The 21843-nt window shown below is 37.6% G+C and overlaps 1 protein-coding gene and 1 pseudogene across 1 annotated transcript; one reads left to right on the top strand and one right to left on the bottom strand.

Moving 5' to 3' along the window:
• Positions 1 to 2840: 2840 nt before the first annotated feature.
• On the top strand, positions 2841 to 3089 carry LOC129035607 (cytochrome b-c1 complex subunit 8-like). The gene has a single exon (XM_054486156.1). The coding sequence runs from the start codon at positions 2841 to 2843 to the stop codon at positions 3087 to 3089; it is 249 nt and encodes an 82-aa protein (XP_054342131.1).
• Positions 3090 to 12127: 9038 nt separating this feature from the next.
• Positions 12128 to 20257, bottom strand: LOC129034600 (small ribosomal subunit protein uS5-like; annotated as a pseudogene).
• Positions 20258 to 21843: the final 1586 nt, after the last annotated feature.

The raw sequence follows: 21843 nt of genomic DNA on the forward strand, positions 1-21843 counted from the left end.
TTTTTATACCTTTAAGAAGATTTAATTTAGTGTTTCTACCAGGCACTGTGAAAAAAAAAATTGCTTTAAAAGACAAACAATAGCAAGAAATACATTGAATCATTATTCTAATAGGGTGCAAATACATTTGAATAAGTGATTAAATAGACATTTCAAACAAATTAATAAAAACATTGATGCTAACTTTAGTGAGATAACACTGATGAAAGAGTCTCTTAGGTAATGGGAGGGGAACAGGGTACTTTTCCAGAGGAAGGAACATGACTCTAAGTCTCCAAGAATGAGTGAGTATTATGAGGTAAAGGTCTAGCAGGGAGGTCAGCAAGCGCTAAAAGTGGGGAGAGTGGAATATTCTGTTGTTATCAAGGGAGGAAGAGTAAAAACTTTGATGTGGACTAAACAGATATGGTGAGTAGTGTGGAGTAGGAATGAGGCAAGATTTAAATTAAACAGCATGTCAAGAACTTCTGGTTTCTAGTCCAACATGTAAGGAACTTTGAAGCCATCACTGCATCCTAACCACAAGTAAAAATCTGATCAAACTGAAAACTAAACTGCTCTTCTTAGATTCACTAGAGACCTGAGGTCACAGAACAAACTGCTGTGGAGTTTGTAGAGAGGCAGCTACAGAGAATTCAACTTAACAGAGCAGAAATGTACTCCTGCTGGAGCCAGTACCAGGGAAGGAAATCTTGAATTGTCATTGATGCTGGAGGCTTAGTGTGGGCAAGTCTAAGATGAAAAATAAAAATAAAAAATAAAAAAAAAAACTCCAGAGGACCCAGTCTTAGTGAGGTTTTTGCATTTTTTTGAGTTTTATCTTTAGCTCTACAAAGTTCTCAAGATGAAGATTCGAGAAAAATTTCTTTGGGCTTCTCGCAGGGGGAGGAAAAGTAACAATTTTAAAATACACCACAGCATTCCATTATTCTTAACAAGACCTTATCTTGAGAAAAACTATTTTGCCAGAGCCTAACCTACTGGGGTTTTAGCAGAGCCTAACCTTTCTGGGGGAAAGGAGGTACCTAACTCCATCCTCCAGTAACCATCCTATACCATGTAAAGAGCAGAAAGAAAAAAATTGAGATGCATTTGTGAAATTCACAGCACAGGAGCAGAGGCTCACTAAAAGAGTAAAATCTAAATATGGGGCTGTGGAAAGCTTCCTCTCCCTCTACACCTTACCATGATGTTATAAAGCTCTATTTTCCACATTTTCCTTTACCAGTGCATCACATCTGCTGTTCAACAACAACAATAAAAACCATTATAAGGCATACTTGAGAAACAGAGCAGTGGGGTGGCATAAATGTTGAAGTTATCAGATTCAGTTATGACAGAAATGTTGACATTATTAGACCATGAATATAAACCATATTTGGTTAATATGCTAAGAGCTGTAATGAAAAAAAATACACAACATTCAAGAACAGATGAACAATGAAAGCAGAGAAATTGAAATTATAAGAATACATAGAAAATAAATGCTTACCATAAAAAACTGAAACAAATATAAAGAATGGCTTTGAGGGGATCATTAGTAGACTGGACAAGCCTACGGAAAGAATCTCTGAGCTTAAGGGTATGTCAATAGAAACGTCCCAAACCGAAAAACAAGGAGAAAAAAAACACCAGAAAAATGCAACAGAATATCCAAGAACTGTGGGACAACTACAAAAGCTGTAATATCTACATAATTAAAATAAAAGGAGAACAAAGAGAGAAAGAAATAAAAGAAATAGAAGGAATAATGACTTAGAATTTCCCTAAATGAATATCAAACACCAATCCACACATACAGGAAGCTCAGAGAACACCAAGTAGTATCAATATAAAAAACTATACCCAGGAATATCATATCTAAACTGCAGAAAATCAAAGATAAAGATCAAATGTTGAGTTAATCCAGTGAGAAAAAATACCTCTCTTATAAAGTAGAAAATATAAGAATGAATCCAACTTCTCAAAAAAAAATATATAAGCAAGAAGAGAGTAGAGTGAAATATTAAAAGTATTGACAAAAGAAAACAAAGCAAAACACACACACACACAAACCACATTACCTTGAATTCTTTCACCTGTAAAATTACAGTGCAAAAGTGAAGGAAAAATAAAGACTTTCTCAGACTGGTGAAAATTGCACGGTTTGTTGCTAATAGACCTACCTTGCAAGAAATGTTGGAAGTTCTTTACAGAGAAAAAAAGTAATGTAGGCCAGAGACTTGGAGCTGCATGAAGAAATAAAGAATATTAGAGAAGGAATAAATGAAAGTAAGATTGTAAGTTTTAGTTTTCTTATTCCTATCTGATGCAATAGATAATGGTTTGTTCAAAATAAAAATAACAATAATGTAACTGATGATTATAGCTTTTGCATAAAGTGAAATGAATGGTAACAATGCTACATGTGATTAGAGGGAGAAATTAGAAGTACTTTGTTATTATAAGGTACTTGCACTACTTCTGAAATTGCATTTCAAAGCAACCACTAAAAAAAAATAAAAATAAGTATAGTTGATACAGTAAGAAGAGAGAAAATTGAATCATATAAAATGCTTAATTGAACTTACAAAAAGCAGAAAAAGAGGAAGACAAAATAGGAACAAAGAGCAAGGGCATCAAATAGAAAACAGTGACAAACATGATAGATATTAATGTGACTATATCAGTGAGTACTTTAAATATTAATTGTCTAATAATACTAATTTAAAAGACAGCCATTGTCAGGGTGAATTAAAAAACAAGACTCAACTATGTGTTGTTTATAAGAAATCAACTTTAGGAACGAGTCCGCCATTTCGGTGACTGCAGAGGGCTAGGTGACCCTGGCCGCTGCCATGATGGGCCGCGAGTTTGGGAATTGGACGCAGATGCGACATGTGATCTCCTACAGCTTGTCACCTTTTGAGCAGCATGCCTTCCCGCACTACTTCCGTAAAGGAATCCCCAACTTGCTGCGCCGCACTCAGGAGTCTTTCCTTCATGTAATGCCGCCGTTTGTAGTGCTTTATCTTATCTATACATGGGGGACTCAAGAGTTCGAGAGATCCAAGGGGAAGAATCCAGCTGTCCATGAAAATGACAAATGAGCTACACATCTGGATGATGATTCCCCGTCCCTGGAAGAACTTTCTCTGGAAGAGGAGTCTGCATTGTAGTGTCTTAACGACACAATAAACTTCCTATGGTCTGCAAAAGAAAAAGAAAAAGAAAAAAAAAGGAAATCAACTTTAAATATGAAGACACATCTAGATTGAAAGTGAAGGTGTGTCCGGAATTGGTGGGTTCTTGGTCTCACTGACTTCAAGAATGAAGCTGTGGACCCTCAGCGGTGAGTGTTACAGCTCTTAAGGCAGCGCGTCTGGAGTTGTTCATTCCTCCTGGTGGGCTCGTGGTCTTGCTGGGTTCAGGAGTGAAGCTGCAGATCTTCGCGGTGAGTGTTACAGCTCATAAAAGCAGCGTGGACCCAAAGAGTGAGCAGTAGCAAGATTTATTGCAAAGAGTGAAAGAACAAAGCTTCCACAGTGTGGAAGGGGACCCGAGTGGGTTGCCACTGCTGGCTTGGGCAGCCTGCTTTTATTCTCTTATCTGGCCCCACCCACATCCTGCTGATTGGTAGAGCCAAGTGGCCTGTTTTGACAGGGCACCGATTGGTGTGTTTACAATCCCTGAGCTAGATCCAAAGGTTCTCCATGTCCCCATCAGATTAGTTAGATACAGAGTTTTGACACACAGGTTCTCCAAGGTCCCACCAGAGCAGCTAGATACAGAGTATCGATTTGTGCGCTCACAAACCTTGAGCTAAACACAGGGTGCTGATTGGTGTGTTTACAAACCTTGAGCTAGATACAGAGTGCCGATTGGTGTATTTACAATCCCTGAGCTAGACATAAAGGTTCTCCAAGGCCCCACCAGAGCAGCTAGATACAGAGTGTCGATTGGTGCACTCACAAACCTTGAGCTAAACACAGGGTGCTGATTGGTGTGTTTACAAACCTTGAGCTAGATACAGAGTGCCGATTGGTGTGTTTACAATCCTTGAGCTAGACATAAAGGTTCTCCAAGGCCCCACCAGAGCAGCTAGCTACAGAGTGTCGATTGGTGCACTCACAGACCTTGAGCTAAACACAGGGTGCTGATTGGTGTGTTTACAAACCTTGAGCTAGATACAGAGTGCCGATTGGTGTGTTTACAATCCCTGAGCTAGATATAAAGACTCTCCACATCCTCACCAGACTCAGGAGCCCAGCTGGCTTCACCTAGTGGATCCCACACCAGGGCTGCAGGTGGAGCTGCCTGCCAGTCCCACACCGTGCGCTCGCACTCCTCAGCCCTTGGGTGGTCAATGGGACTGGGCGCCATGGAGCAGGGGGCGGTGCTCGTCGGGGAGGCTCAGGCTGCACAGGAACCCACAGAGGCAGGGGAAAGCTCAGGCATGGCAGGCTGCAGTCCCAAGGCCTGCCCCGTGGGAAGGCAGCTAAGGCCCAGTGAGAAATCGAGGGCAGCGCCAGTGGGCTGGCACTGCTGGGGGACCCAGTATACCCTCCACAGCCACTGGCCCAGGTGCTAAGTCCCTCATTGCCCAGGGCCGGCAGGGCCGGCCGGCTGCTCCAAGGGTGGGGCCTGCCAAACTCACTGCCACCCAGAACTCCAGCTGGCCAGCAAGTGCTGCACACAACCCCAGTTCCCGCTCGCGCCTCTCCCTCCACACCTCCCTGCAAGCGAAGGGAGTGGGTTCTGGCCTTGGCCAGCCCAGAAAGGGACTCCCACAGTGCAGCGGTGGGCTGAAGGGCTCCTCAAGTGCCACCAAAATGGTAGCCCAGGCAGAGGAGGCGCCGAGAGTGAGTGAGGGCTGTGAGGACTGCCAGCATGGTGTCACCTCTCAAAGGGATGGTGAAAATATGCCATACTAACACAGATAAAAAATCAAGTATCGGTAGCCACTATAATAATGTCGCACAAAACACACTTCAGGGCTAGGATAATTATCAGGGATAAAAAGAGGCATTACAAAATGATAAAAGATTGACTCTCCAAGAAGATAGCAATTCTTAAGGTATATGCATCTCACAGAATGCCAAAATACACGAAGCAAAAGCTGATAGGACTGCAAGGAGAAATAAATGAATCAATTACTACAGTTGGAGACATCATCACTTCTCTATCAAAAATGGATAGATCCAGCAGGCAGAAAATTAGTAAGGACATACTTTAACTCAACACCACCATCAGTTAACTGGATATAATGAATAGCTACAGAATAATTCATTCAACAATGCAGAATACACATTCTTCTCAAGCTTACATGAAATTGCCACCAAAATAGATCACATTTTCGGGCATAAAAGACAACTTAACAAATTTAAAATAATAAAAATCATGCAATGTCTACTCTCAGATTATGATTCAATCAAACTAGAAACCAACAACAGAAAGACAGCTGGAAAAAACCTCTCAAAATACTTGATTAGAATACATACTCCTTAATTATACATGATTGAAGAAGAAATTTCAACAGAAATTTAAGGTATTTTGAATTAAATACAACTAACAAAATGTATGAGATTCAGTGAGAGCAGTGGTTAGAAGAAAACTGTAGCATGTAACAGAAAATAAATTAAAAAAATCAATTATCTACATGTTCACCTTAGGAACCTACAAAATAAAATAAGAAGTTAAATTCAAATAAAGCAAAAGAAAAAAATCAGAGCCAAAATCAATTAAAGCAAAAATAGAAAATCAATAAAGAAAATCTACAAAATAAAAATAGTTTGGTTTTTTTTGAAAAAAATCTATACAATTGATAAGCCTCTAGAAAGGCTAACTTTTAAAAAAGAGAGAAAACACAAATTATTAATAACAAAAGTGAAAATGGTGCCACTACTGCAGATCTGATGGACATTAGATAAGTAATAAAGGAATACTACAAACAACTTCATGCCCCACAATTTAATAACACAGATTAAATGGACTAATTTCTGGAAATAAACAATCTGCTAAAACCTAAGATGAAACAGACAATCTGAATAGGCCTATATCTATTAAAGAAATTAAGTCAACACTTAACAACATTCCAAAAAGAAATCACCAGATCTAGATGATTTCACTGGTGAATTCTACCAAACACTTAAATGAGAAATTATAAAATGTTTTCCAGAAGATAGAATCAGAAGGAAAACTTCTTAATTCATTCTGTTGCTGTGTAACCAACACCATCCTAACACCAAAACCAGACAAATATATTACCAAAAAAATCTAAAAACCAACATCTCTTATAAACATAGATGGCAAAATCCCCATCAAAATATTAACAAATTAATCAAAAAAGTATCAAAATAATTATACATTATGACCAAATGAGATGTATTTCAAGTATGCATGGCTGGTTCAACATTCAAAATTCAATTTATATAATCCAACACATTAACAGGCTAAAGAAAAAAAACTACATGATCACATCAGTAGATGCAGAAATAACATTTGAGAAAACGTAACACTTATTCATGATAAAAACTCTCAGCAAACTAAGAATAGAGGGGAACTCCCACAACTGGATAAATAACATGTACAAATAATCTATAGCTAACACTATACATAATGGTGAGAAACTTGAAGCTTACCTGTAATATCAATGTTTAGTCCATTTTCTGTTATTTTGAATAGAATACCTGAAATTGTGTAATTTATAAGAAAAGGAATTCCTTTCTTACAGTTCTGGAAGCTGAGAAGTACATCAAGGGACTACATCAGGTGAAAGTCTTCTTTCTGGTAGGACCTTTCTACAGAATCTCCAGGTGGTAGAGAGTATCACATGGTGAGAGGGCTTAGCATACTAATGTGCTAGCTCAGCTCTCTCTTCCTCTTCTTATAAAGTCACTAGTTCCCCTCCCATTACAAGCCATTAATCCAGTAATCTATCTATTAATTCATGAATGTATTAATTCATTCATAGGTGCAGAACCCTCATGATTCAATTTCCTATTAAGGGCCCCACTTCTCAACACTGCCATACTGTGGACCAAATTTCAACATGAGTTTTGGAGGGGACATTCAAACCACAGCAATCTAGAACAACGAAAGGATAACCCCTCCCACCATTCTGTTTCACATCATACTACAAATCCTTCCTAATGCAATAAAGTACATAGATTGGAAAGGAAAATATAAAACTGTCTTTGTTCACAGATAATATGATCAACTATATGGAAAATCTGAAAGAATCCACAAACTCCTGGAACTAATAAGCAGTTACAGCAAGGTTATAGTGTGTTTGGAATTGGTGGGTTCTTGGTCTTGCTGACTTCAAGAATGAAGCCGCGGACCCTCGCAGTGAGTGTTACAGTTCTTAAAGATGGTGTTTCCCAATCTGTTCCTTCAGCTGTTCAGATGTGTCCGGAGTTTCTTCCTTCTGGTGGGTTCGTGGTCTTGCTGACTTCAGAAGTGAAGCTGCAGACCTTCGTGGTGAGTGTTACAGCTCTTATAGGTGGTGCGTCTGGAGTTGTTGGTACCTTCCAGTGGGTTCGTGGTCTCACCGGCCTCAGGAGTGAAGCTGCAGACCTTTGTGGTGAGTGTTAATGGCTCATAAAGGCTGCGCGGACCCAAAGAGTGAGTAGCAGCAAGACTTATTGTGAGAGCGAAAGAACAAAGCTTCCACAGTGTGGAAGGGCACCCGAGCGGGTTGCCACTGCTGGTTCAGAAGGCCTGCTTTTATTCCCTTATCTGGCCCCACCCACATCCTGCTGATTGGTCCATTTTGACAGAGCGCTGATTGGTGCATTTACAAACCTTTAGCTAGACACAAAAGTTCTCCAAGTCCCCTACCTGATTAGCAAGACACAGAGTGCTGATTGGTGGATTTACAATCCTCTAGCTAGACATAAAAGTTCTCCAAGTCCCCACCAGATTAGCTAGATACAGAGTGCTGACTGGTGCATCCGCAAACCCTGAGCTAGACACAGAGTGCTGATTGGTGCATTTACAATTCTCCAGCTAAACATAAAAGTTCTCCAAGACCCCACCTGACTCAGGAGCCCAGCTGGCTTTGCCTAGTGGATCCTGCACCAGGGCAGCGGGTGGAGCTGCCCACCAGTCTCGCGCTGTGTGCCTGCACTCCTCAGCCCTTGGGTGGTCGATGGGGCCGGGTGCTGCGGAGGAGGGGGTGGCACCTGTCAGGGAGGCTCGGCCACATGGAAGTCCACCAGTGGGGGGTGGGGCTTAGGCGTGTCAGGCTGCAGGTACCAAGCCCTGCCCTGCAGGGAGGCAGCTGAGGCCCTGTGAGAATTCAAGAATGGCATGGGCAGGCCAGCAGTGCTGGGGGACCTGGTGTACCCTCCGCAGCTGCTGGCCCGGGTGCTAAGCCCCTCACTGTCCCAGGCTGGTGATGCCAGCTGGCTGCTCTGAGTGCGGGGCTGCGGAACCTGCACCCACCTGGAATTCACACTGGCCCGTGAGTGCCACGTGCAGCCCCAGTTCCCGCCTGCATCTCTCTCTACACCCCTCCCCGCAAGCAGAGGGAGCTGGCTCCGGCCTCAGCCAGCCCAGAGAGGGGCTCCCACAGTGCAGCGGTGGGCTAAAGGGCTCCTCAAGCGTGGCCAGAGTGGATGCCGAGGCCGAGGAGGCACCAAGAGAGAGCAAGTGTTGCTAGCACATTGTCACTTCTCAATAGGATGTAAAGTTAATATACAGAAGTCAACTGCTTTTCTACAGACAGACACAATAAATAAGTCAAATTCGAAACAAAAAGCCATAAAATAAATAAATGATATAAACTTATCATTTTCATTTGCACCTCCAAAAATGAAATAGATATAAATTTAACAATATATATATATAATATGTATATTAGGAGAATTATAAAATTCTGATGAAAGTTACAAGGAAGAACCAAATAAATGGGGAGATATTCCAGGTCCATCAATAGGAAGACTCAATAATGTCAAGATGTCAGTTTTTCCTGAGTTGATCGATAGATTCAATACATTCCTAATCAAAATTCCAGTAAGTCTTTTTGTGAATATTGACAACCTAATTAGAAAATTCATATGGAGAGGCCAAAGACCCCAGAATAGTTAATTCAATATAGAAATAGAAAAAAAATCAGAAGACTGACACTATCTGACTTCGAGCCTTTCTATAGAGCTACTGCATCAAAATGGTGTGATATTTCCAGAAGAATAGGTAAATAAATCAATTAAACAGAATAGTAAGCCCAGAAGCTGACTCAGACAAATATAGTTAATTGATCTTTGACAAAGAAGCAAAAGTAATGCAATGGAGAAAAGACAGTCTTTTCAACAAATGGCACTGGAATAATTGAACATTCAGGTTAAACAAAAAGGATTAATACACTGTTTACAAAAATTAACTGAAAATAAATTATAGACATAAATAGGAAATGCAAAACTATGACATTCCTAGGAGACAATATTTTTAAATATCTGAATCCCTTTGGTTTTCCTGATGATATATAGAGATAATACCGAAGCCATGTTTTTTGAAATAAATAATTAATAAGCTGAACTTTATTAAAATTTAAAACTCTGCTCTTCAAAAGACATTGTGAAGAAAATGAGAATATATGCCAAAGACTGGAAAAAATATTTGAAAAACACATATCTGATAAACAACTGTTACCCAAAATATATTTTTAAAACTCACTTAAAACTCAACAATAACAATAATACTTGATTAAAAATGGCCAGAAGATCTCAACAGGCACCTCATCAGGAATATAAACAGATGGCAAATAAACATATGAAAACAAGCTCCACATCATGTCCTTAGGGTATTGAAAATTAAAGCAACAATGAAATACCACTAAACACTTATTTAAATAGTTGAAATTAAAGCACTGAAAAAAGCTGGTGATGATATGGGGCAACAAGAATTCTCATTCATTGCTTGTGGGAATAAAAAATGTTACAGCATCTTTGGAAGCCAACTTGTCAGTTTCTTACAAAACTAAATATACTCTGGCCGTACTATTCAGCCATGACACTCCGTGGAATTTATTCAAATGAGTCAAAAATTTATATCCACACAAAAATCTGCGCATAGACATATATGTAGCTTTATTCCTAATTGTCAATATAGTAAGAATTTCATTCAGTAGGTGAATTGATAAATAAACTGTTGAACATAAATACTTTAGAATATTATTAAGTACTGAAAAGAAATGACTTATTAAGCCATAAAAAGACATGGAGGAAATTCAATGCACATTGCTGAATTAAGAAAGCCAATGGGAGAAGGCTACACGCTACATTAGTTCAAAATATGACATGCTAGAAAAGGCAAAACTATGGAGACATAAAAAAGATCAGTGTTTTCAAAGGATAAGGGAACACCCATAAAATCCACAACATCGAGAATGAACCTAATATCAAAACTATGAACTTTGGCTGTGTAAGTTCAGTAATTGTGACTAATTTACCACTCTAGTGCAGGATATTGATAGGGAGGAAGTTGTAAACGTGTGAGGATGCTAAGTATATGGTAATTCTCTATACTTTCCACTCAATTGGTCTGCAATCCTAAAAGTCCTCTACAGAATAAAATCTATTTACATTTTTTATGTCAAAGTACATGTTTAGTGTTCATTTGGCAAGCAATTGGAAATCATTACTACCTTTTGTATATAAAAAATGAATTCCTTTAAATCTGTTGCAAGAAAGAAAATAACTCACCTACCAATCTCATTAAGCCTTTCTTATTGTGACATTGTAACATTGTGGTATTATGATTCAAATACTTCTTTAATGAGAAGAAAAGATCAGTGTCTTAGTAGACACTTGATTTATCTGAATTTTTAGGCCCATTAATCTTGCTATATTTCTTGGCAGATTATGAACTACTCTATAGCCACTGTGTTAGATTACTAGACTAATTGATGAGACTATTGTCAAAATAAGTGAGGCCATTGAGCATTAGAATAAAGACTCCAAAAATATTTTCCTTTGTTTAGTTTTATTTTTTAACAAAATTAAAGTCGGGGTTTTTCCTTGTCACCAGTTGTACCTTCTTCACTTCAGTTCTTGCTAAAAGAAAAAGATCTAAGTAGTAACCTCATAATTCTCCAGCTGAATTGAATCTTAGCTTTCAATGGAAATAATTATTTAAAACATCAAATAATTCAAAACATTATCTTTGTCATATCTCCAAATAAACATTCTATTGATTCATTTAATCCTTAAATGAATCCTTAAATATTTTTTAGTACCATGTCTAAGTACAGTACATTTCAAGTCCTTCAGAAATTCTGAAATAAATATGACATATAACCAAGGTGTTTAATATATCGTGAGCACTGACTAATCAAAACAGATACTCAACTATCAAAGAAAATTTTGGCTGGTATTCTGCATAGTTCTTTGCATTTGGAGTTCACAGTGTAATGGGAAAAGAGAGAGGAATAAATGACTATAAGTAAGAAAAAAACATGTAATGTCCAAATTATCGCATATGCAAAAATAAGCAAATAGCAGAGAAGGCAGTTAGAAAATTTTCAGAGAAAATTTAGGATTTGAGCTAAAAGTTGAAAATCAAAGAAAGAACAAAAAAAAAATCCTTATAAAATTGAAAAATAACCTCTCCAAAACCAAAATGGAAATAAAATATAGACATAGTCATTAATAAAGTTATAGTACACATGTGCAATCCAAATATTAAATGTTTGTGGTGTCTATATATTAAGGATAGAAATAAACTTAATATGTAGCCCAAAAATTACTGTTCATTTTGGTGTGTATAAACAAAACACTGAAGAAATGTACCAGCCCACTAGAAATATGCATAATTGAAATTGAAACTTGCTATAACTGAAATAATAACTCTTCACCAATTAAGACTTACATTTTAAAACAGTAGTTAAAACAGTATCTACAGATATTCATCTGTAGATTTAGGGATAGAAGATAATTTATACATTACAGAGAGTATATTTCTATAATGAATATATTGCTCAGGATTGGTTAGCTTATGCTGCCATATTTAACACAATTAAGTTTTCTTTTTCACTCACTCAAAATCTGCTCACACCTAGGTGAATCATTAGGACAGTTCAATGGTTGATTTGATATCTATCTCTAAGTCCCATCATTTTCTTTTTTTTTTTTTTTTCAGGCTTAATTCACTTTATTTTTCTTGTATAAAAACCCTGTGTTGTAGCCACAGCGGGAGCCTGGGTCTGCTGCACGGAGACTCTGGTGTGGGTCTTGACGAGGTGGTCAGTGAATTCCTGATAGGGAGACTTGGTAAATACAGTCTCCTTCCAGAGGTCGGGGGTCAGGTAGCTGTAGGTCTTAGAGATGGCATCAAAGGTGGCCTTGGCGAAGTTGCCCAGGGTGGCAGTGCAGCCCCGCGCTGAGGTGTAGCAGTCATCAGTACCAGCCATCATGAGCAGCTTCTTGGGCACAGATGCGGAGAAGATGCCAGTGCCCCTGTGTGCAGGGATGAGGGGCACCAGCACAGAGCCACAGAGGCCTGTCACCTTGCAAGGGACCGTGTGGGTCTTGCCGATCGTGTTACCCCAGTAGCCTCTGCGCACGAGGACAATGGAGAGCTTGGACAGGATGATGGTCCCACGGATGGCGGTGGCCACCTCCTTGGAGCACTTAACACCCAGACCTACATGGCCATTGTAGCCCCCAATAGCAACAAACGCCTTGAACCTGGTGCACTGGCCAGCACGGGTCTGCTTCTGCACTGGCGTTATCTGCAAAACTTCGTCCTTGAGAGAGGCCCCCAGGAAAAAGTCAATGATCTCAGATTCCTCAATGGGCAGGGAGAAGAAAGAAATCTCCTCCAGGGACTTGATCTTCATGTCATTGACCAAGCGGCCCAGCTTGGTGACAGGCATCCACTCCCTATCCTCGCCTTACCTCGGTGAGCTCCTCAGCCTCTGCCCGGCCCCGTCCATGGCCACGAACCCAGCCCCAGATGCCACTACTGAAACCTCCGCGGAAGCCACCGCAGTTCCCCATCCCAGGGCCACCAGAGCCTACGCGCCCCCCTCCGCCCTCCGCACCAGCGTCATCTGTCACATCATTTTCAACAAGTGGGCTACAGAATATGGTGACAGGGAAGTGTCCTGGAGAGCCCAATTTTATTCCCTTGATTCTGAAGATACACACTCAAGTTGTTCTCACAATTCATTGGCCAGAACACATATCTTGATTGCCCAGTGACTTCCAGAATGCTAAGAAGTATGCCCAGCAAGGAGAGGGGAAATAGATACTGGTTTTCACAAGTAATGTCTCCTAAAAAAACACTTTCATTACATCTACTTTGACAAGTAAACATGGAGAGTAAACATACCTGTAATCAAATATAAGGAAGATTGAAGAGTTCATGACTTTACTGTTTGGTTTTTTTTTAAAGAAGATAGGATGTGTTCAAATTGTTTGTGTAGTCTATGATTTCTTTCAGCAGCGTTTTATAGTTTTCTTCGTAGAGATCTTTCACCCCCTTGGTTAGGTATATACCAAATCATTTTGTTTCATTTTTTGCAACTGTTGTAAAAGGGGTTGGGTTTTTGATTTGATTCTCATCTTGGTTGTTGTTGGTTGTTGGTTAATATCAATAGCAGTGCTGTTGATTTGTGTACACTGTTTTGTATCCTGTAACTTTACGGAATTCCTTTATCAGATGTAGGAGCATTTTGGAGGAGTCTTTAGGGTTTTTTAGGGATACCATCATATCACTGGTGACTAGCAACAGTTTGACTTCCTCTTTACTGATCTGGATGCCCTTTATTTCTTTCTTCTGTCTGATTGCTCTGGCTAGCACTTCTGGTACTATGTTAAATAGAAGTGGTGAAAGTGGGCATCCTTGTCTTGTACCAGTTTTCAGGGGGAATGCTTTCAATTCTTCCCTGTTCAGTATAATGTTAGCTGTAGGTTTGCCATAGATGGCTTTTATTACCTTGATGTATGTCTCTTGTATGCTGATTTTGTTGAGGGTTTTAGTCATCAAGAGATGCTGGATTTTGTCAAATGCTTTTTCTACATCATTGAGATGATCATATGATTTTTGTTTTTAATTCTGTTTGTGTGATATACTACATTTATTGACTTGCAGATGTTAAACCATCCCTGCGTTCCTGGTATGAAACCCACTTGATCATGGTGAATTTTCTTTTTGAATTCAGTTAGCTATTTTTTTTTAAGTGTTTTTGAATCGACGTTCATCTATAATATTGTCCTGTAGCTTTCTTTTAATGTTATGTCCTTTCTTGATTTTGGTATTAGGGTGATACTGGCTTCCTAGAATGATTTAGGGAGGATTCCCTCTTTCGCTATCTTTTGAAATAATTTCAGTAAGACTGGTGGTCAATTCTTTGAATGCCTGATAGAATTCAGCTATGAATTGATCTGGTCCTAGACTTTTTTATTGGCAATTTTTCTATTACTGTTTCAGTCTTGCTACTTGTTATTGGTCTGTGCAGAGTTTCTTTTTCTTCTTGATTTAATCTAGGTGGATTGCATATTTCCAGGAATTTATCCATCTCCTCTAGATTTTCTAGTTCATATGCATAAAAGTGTTCATAGTAGCCTTGAGAAATCTTTTGTATTTCTGTGGTATCAGTTGTAAATCTCTTATTTCATTTCTAATTGAGCTTATTTGGATCTTCTCACTTCTTTTTTTGGTTAAACTCACTAATGGTCTATCAATTTTTTTTTTTCAAAGAACAGGCTTTTTGTTTTATCTTTTGTATTTTTTTGTTCCGATTTCATTTAGTTCAGCTCTCATCTTTATTATTTCTTTTATTCTGCTAGGCATGAGTTTGGTTTGTTATTGCTTCTCTAGTACCTTGAGGTGTGACCTTAGATTGTCTATTTCTGCCCTTTCAGACTTTTTGATGTAGGCGTTGAATGCTATGAACTTTCCTCTTAGCACCACTTTTGCTATGTCTCATAGGTTTTGATATGTTTTGTCACAAATGTTGTTCAGTTTAAAGAATTTTTAAATTCATGATCATGAATGAGTAGAATCAATATTGTGAAAATGACCATACTTCCAAAAGCAATCTATAAATTCTGTGCAACTCTCATCAAAATACCATCATCATTCTTCACAGAACAAGAAAAAAAAAATCCCAAAATTCATAAGGAACAAAAAAAGAGCCTGAATAACCAAAGGAAGACTAAACAAAAAGAACAAATCTGGAGGCACCAGTTTACCCAATTTTGAACTATACTATAAAGCCATAGTCACCAAAACAGCATGGGAACTAGTATAAAAATGGGCACATAGACTAATGGGACAGAAGACAAAAGCCAGAAGTAAAGCCAAATACTTACAGCCAACTGACCTTTGACAAAGCAAACAAAAACATAAAGTGGGGAATTGATACCATATTCAACAAATGATGCTGGGATAATTGGCAAGCCACACCTAGAAGAATAAAGCTGGAGCCTCATCTCTCAACTTATACAAAAATCAACTCAAGATGAATCAAAGACTAAAATCTAAGACCCAAAGTTATAAATATTCTAGGAGATAACATTGGAAAAACTCTTATAGATATTAGCTTAGGCAAAGAGCTCATAACCAAGAACCCGAAAGCAAATGTAACAAAAACAAAGATAAATAGATGGGACCAAATTAAATAAAAAAGCATCTCCACAGCAAAAGAAATAATCATCAGAGTAAACAGACAACCCACAGAATGGGAGAAAATCTTCACAAACTATGCATCCAACAAAAAACTAATATCTAGAATCTACAAGGAACTCAAACAAATCAGCAAAATAATAATAATAATAATAATTCCATCAAAAAGTGGACAAAAGAAATTAATAGACACTTCTCAAAAGAGGATATACAAATGGCCAAAACACATATGAAGTAATCCTCAACATCACTAATGATCAGGGAAATGCAAATCAAAACCACAATGTGATAACATCTTACTCTTTCAAGAACGGCCGTATTTAAAAAATTAAAAAATAACAGATGTTGGTGTAGACGTGGTTAAAAAAGGAACACTTTTACACTGTTGGTGGGAATGTAAACTAGTACCACCATTATGGAAAACAGTATGAAGATTCATTAAAGAATTAAGAGCAGAACTACCGTTTGATCAAAAAAATCCCACTACTGGATATCTACCCAAAGAAAAATAAGTCATTATATGAAGAAGATACTCGCAAATGCTTGTTTATAGTGGCACAATTCACAATTGCAAAAACATGGAACCAGCCTAAATGCCAGTCAGCCAATGAGTAGATAAAGAAAATGTGGTGTGTATATATCTATATCTATATCTATATATAGAATATAGATGTATATAGATATACTATATATAGATATATATATATATCTCAGAATACTACTCAGCCAGGAAATGGAATAAAATAATGACATTCACAGCAGTCTGGATGGAGCTGCAGACCATTATTCTAAGTGAAGTAACCCAGGAATGGAAAACCAAACATTGTGTGTTCTTACTTATAAGTGGGAACTAAGCTATGAGGATACAAAGGCATAAGAATGATATAATGAACTTTGGGGACTTGGGGGGAAATGGTGGGGTTGTGAGGGATAAGACTACACATTGGATACAGTGTACACTGCTTGGGCAATAGGTGCGCCAGAATCTCAGAAATCACCACTAAAGAACTTTTCCATGCAACCATGTACCACCTGCTTTCCGAAATCTATCGAAATAGGAATAAAAATAGGCAGGGGCCAGTGCCTCAAACCTGTAGTCCTAGCTCTTTGGGAGCCTGAGATGGGCCAGTCGCCGGAGGGCAGGAGTTTGAGATAAGCCTGGGCAACATGGCGAAACCCAGCCTCTACAAAAAATATAAAGAAAAAAATATATTAGCCAGGCATGGTGGTGCATGCCTATAGTCTCAGCTATTCATGAGGCTGAAATGGAAGGATTGCTTGAGCCTGGGAGGTGGAGGTTGCAGTGAGCCAAGGTCACGCCACTGCACTCCAGTCTGGGTGACAGAGAGAGAACCTGTCTTGGAAATAAGTAGGTCAATAAATAAATAAAATAATATGAAAATAAAATAAGTAAATAAAAACAAAAAACTTACTGAATAGAATAAATTAATGAATAAAAAAACAAATAAAATGTATTTAAAAACAAATAAAAAATAAAATAAAATAAAATTTTGCTCTTAAGACAGGAATTGGGGAGGATAGCCAAGGTAAGAGAAAAACTCAAAAAAGACCATTGGAGTGCTATTTAGTACAGCGTGTGCAGGTGCTAAGGGCCTGAATAAGGATGAAATTATAGGAATTTAAAAAATATATAAGGGAACTTAGGAAAGAAGCAAGCTTTTTCATAAATGATTGAAATTTGAGTATGAGAAGAAAAGAAGTCACAAACATGACCATGATTTTCAAAAAGGAGTAAAAAGACTCCTCAAGCCCTCTGTTTAGTACTTCTCTTCACAATGTAAAAGGAAAAAATTCATACTGAAAAAAAGAAAAAATATTACAACAAACCACTCACAGAAATGTGCATAGTCACCTAAAATTATCTCTACCAGATTATAAAAACACCAGTTACATAGTAGTGGAATTCCTCAGTTGTTTCCCTGGCCATGGAAGAATACAAACCCTTTTGGTGACAGTTTAAGTTTCAGGGTTAAACACTTGAAGTTTCCTATCTTTGGCATAAAAATGGGGTCATACAGAGGATATATTGAACTATTATTGAGTAGTTCTGTGTTTATTTTTCTGGCTCTGCCACTAAGGCTTTTTGTGATTCTGGAAAATACAACTTTTCTGGATCATTTTTTTTTCCTCTAAAGACCTTTCAATAAAAAAAGATGACCAAAGTCTTTAGCTGAAACGTTCTAACTTTACCAGGAATGATACATGTTACATTTCCTTATTTAATTTCTACTTAGGACAACATACCAAATTAAAATAGTGATTAAAAGAGAACTTGAAAAATTCTAAAAATTATTTTTTCAAGATTCCTAGGATTTTTGGTTTATGACATTTTTACAGTGAAAGCACTTTATAAGGTAGCCCTTGTTATACTAGGAAGTTAAATCAAGACAGAGTTGGAACCTAGATGGAACAAGTTTTTTCAAAATAGAGTTATTTGGTAAACAAGAAATGTAATAATATCCATATTTCAATTGTTATTCCAGGGTATTTGTAAACATGGGAATCTTTCTGATCTTTCCCGATAATTATTGGGAATCTTCAGAAAGCATTTCTTTCAAATAAGAGGCATGCTACCTTATTGTAGATTTTATGGTCAAGTTCTTAATATTTTACAATTTTCCTAAGAAATGTCTGTTTGCAAGTGCTATGTAATATGTCATTTTTAATGCATCAGCTATGAATACATTTATTTTCAATACAGCATTTGAGGATCAGGTAGTATAGTTTATTTATTATACCGTTTTTTTCTCTTTTTTTTTCCAGAGTAAGGGTAGAAAAGAAAAGGCCTGCTAAGAGTTAAAATATAATTTTTCTTTATGTTAGGGGGAGAAACAAGCCTGTGAACCTGAAATGGCAGCTAAGAAAGGATAGTATTTATAGAAGCTAGAATATGAAAGGAAATGCCAGGAGATGTCAAAATTGATTGAAACGCTCAAGCCTGACAGCTCTGAAATTTGCAGGTTGAATACCTGCCACAATTTGTGAATGATCCTCTATATTCTTAAACTGCTTGGTTTAGCTGGCATTGTATAGAAATGGATGAGAGAAGCCAGGAAACTATAAGCTATATCCTAGTGCCATTTCATTCCTAAAACTTGCCCTAATACATGTTACTCTGCAATTTAAAACATGGCTAGAAAAGTATATGTGGATGTTAATTAGAAATTTATCCTCTAGTGACTTTTTTCTATATCATACATGAATAATTTCAAAGTGTAAATACTTTCAAATAACATTTTTCCTGCTGAGGTGCTTACTTATTATTTAAGTGATTTGTACATGAATGTATGCTCTTTAATTAAATATATTTATTTACCCGTTATTTTATATTTACTTAGGTACAGTTGTGTGTGTCTCTGTGTGGATGTAACAGTTAAATATTCACTTGACTTATGGTACTGAAGAATCTGCGCAGCTTTATTAAATAAGATTGGCTGAATTACAGAATGCTCTAAACAACTAGGCAAGAAGATAATAAATACGCATTGACCAAAGAAAATGCATAGAAGACAGTCAGGATCTCTTGGGTAATAAAGGGTAACACAGTCTATTTAAAGCTTACCATCTATTTAAAGTTTACCGGCGGGGATGTTTGCAAGTGTTGAAACAAAACTGGAATGGAAATAAAATGATTTGATTTTAGCTAAATCAAAACAAGGTAAATGGTAAAGCAGGGAGATATTTACTTTAGTCTTTGTAGAGATTCTTTTTAGTCTATCAAAATCCAAGTACCCACTCTCTCTACCCTATATTATATTCTTTAAACACATATACATACCCACCCACACATATACATAATATTTCAAATATAGAAAGAAATAACTGTAGCTATTATAGTTAAAATACTGTTCTACAATACACAACTCTACTAATATAAAAATTATTTGACTCTAACTGGTATTTACTCATAAAATAATGCCAAAAGTTGCATATTAGTAGAGACTAAGCATCTTAGCTGTGTTTTTTCTTTATTCTTCTATTAGAAGCAGTGATGTCTTTGTAGACATTACGTATTTTGTTAAAAAATTTGACAAACTACAAGTCCTCAATCTTTCCAAAGAACAATAATGCTAAAGAAAATATACAAAAGATTTAGCATTTCACTATTGAGGATAATGAATAATAATTTTCTTCTTTTTTAATAGAGTTTTTCAGAATTGAGAGAAACTGGAATACTGGCTTCAAAAAAACAGTTCCATAAAAATATAGTTATCCTTATATAATATCAGAAGATAGAAAAATTATATTCAAATACATACATTTATTTTTAAAATAAATATTATTAAAAGCGCTGATGTCAATAAATATCAACATCCTTTACAAATTTGAGAAATAGGTTCTGAAAATTTCACTACCAACAGCAAAAAATGTAGAAAGCCATGATCTAATTACTATTCAGGAATATAATTAATTTGTTGTAATTAAATAGGAAACAGAAAAACAAACAAGTGAGAAGTTGACAAACAGAAATACTTTAAATGTTTTTACCTTCCTTTAGGGATAGTGTACCTTTCCTATTTAGATGGACTCTATCATCATCAGAGCTTTGGTATATGTTTACTACTCCATCTTCATTTAAACCTGGTACTGTTGCCCCAGTCACTCCCAACCCATCCACCTCCATTTGAGTAGCCTGCCTTTCCTGTGGTTTTGTCATTTTATTCTATCCTTTACTGAATTTTAATGTCACCATTCCCCTATCTAGTTGAAATGATTATGACTTTAGAGCCAATGGCTGCAACTTTAGTACAATGCACTAAACTTTAATCAAATGGTGACTTTAGAGCCAATTATATGACAAACTCTCAAAGGTCATTGGAATAAATGAATAAAGGTAATATAGCATTGTGATAACTTCAGATTGTGTAGTATTTATTGCAAATAACTTATGAGCAAAATAAACTATATTCAAATTGTATTTAAATATTTTAGAGTAGTCTAAAAGATAGCCTAATTGCTGGTATAATCTGTCTGATAAATAGAAAAATAAAATTAGATAAATTTAGCTAAATCTAACTATGTAGAAATATCTTTGTGATAATAGGTGATGTGGTTTGGCTCTGTATCCCCACCCAAATCTCATCTTGAATTGTAATCCCCACTGGTTGAGGGAGGGACTTGTAATTCCCATGTGTCAAGGGAGGGAAGGATTGGATTATGACAGTGTTCTTGTGATAGTGAGTGAATTTTCATGAGATCTGATGGTTTTATAAATAATAGTTTTTCCTGCACTGACACACGTGCACTCTCTCTTGCCTGCTGCCATGTAAGACATGCCTGCTTCCCCTTTCACCAGGACTGTAAGTTTCCCGAGGCCTCCCAAGCCATGTGGAGCTGTGACTCAATTAAACCTCTTTCCTTTATAATGACCTAGCCTTGGGTATTTCTTTATAGCAGTGTAAGGATGGATTAATACAGTAAATTGGTACAACAGAGAGTAGGGCATTGCTATCAAGATACCCAACAATGTGGAAGCGACTTTGGACCTGGGAAACAGGCAGAAGTTGGAACAGTTTGGAGGGCTCAGAAGAAGAAAGGAAGATGTGGGGAAGTTTGGAACTTCCTAGAGGCTTGTTGAATGATTTTTATCAAAATGCTGATAATGATGTGGACAACGAAGTCTAGGCTGAGGAGGTCTCAGATGGAGATAAGGAACTTATTGGGAACTGGAGTAAACATCATTCTTGCTATGCTTTAGCAAAGAGACTGGCAGCATTTTACTCCTGCCCTAGAGATGTGGAACTTTGAACCTGAGAGCTGATTTAGGGTATCTGAGAAGAAATTTCCAAGCAGCAAAGTGTTCTAGAGGTGATAGAGGGTAAAAGTTTGAAAAACTTGGAGCCTGACAAATGCAATAGAAAAACAAAATCCATTCTCTGGGAAGAAATTCAAGCCAGTTGCAGAAATTTGCATAAGTAACAAGGAGCCAAATGCTAATTGCCAAGATAGTAGGGAAAATGTCTCCAGGGCACATCAGAGACCTTGGCCATAATCCCTCCCATCACAGGCCTGGAGGCCTGGGAGGGAAAATGATTTCATGGGCAAGCCTCAGGGCTCGACTGCTGTGTGCAGCCTTCTGAACATGGGGCCCTGTTTCCCGGGTTATTCAGCTCCAGTCTTGGCTAAAAGGGGCCAAGGTACAGCTTGCACTGTGGCTGCACTGAGGGTGCAGGCCACACCTTGGTGGCTTTCACGTGGTTTTGGGCCTGT

Source organism: Pongo pygmaeus, chromosome 3, assembly GCF_028885625.2.
Source record: "Pongo pygmaeus isolate AG05252 chromosome 3, NHGRI_mPonPyg2-v2.0_pri, whole genome shotgun sequence".
In the NCBI taxonomy this organism is placed as follows: domain Eukaryota; kingdom Metazoa; phylum Chordata; class Mammalia; order Primates; family Hominidae; genus Pongo; species Pongo pygmaeus.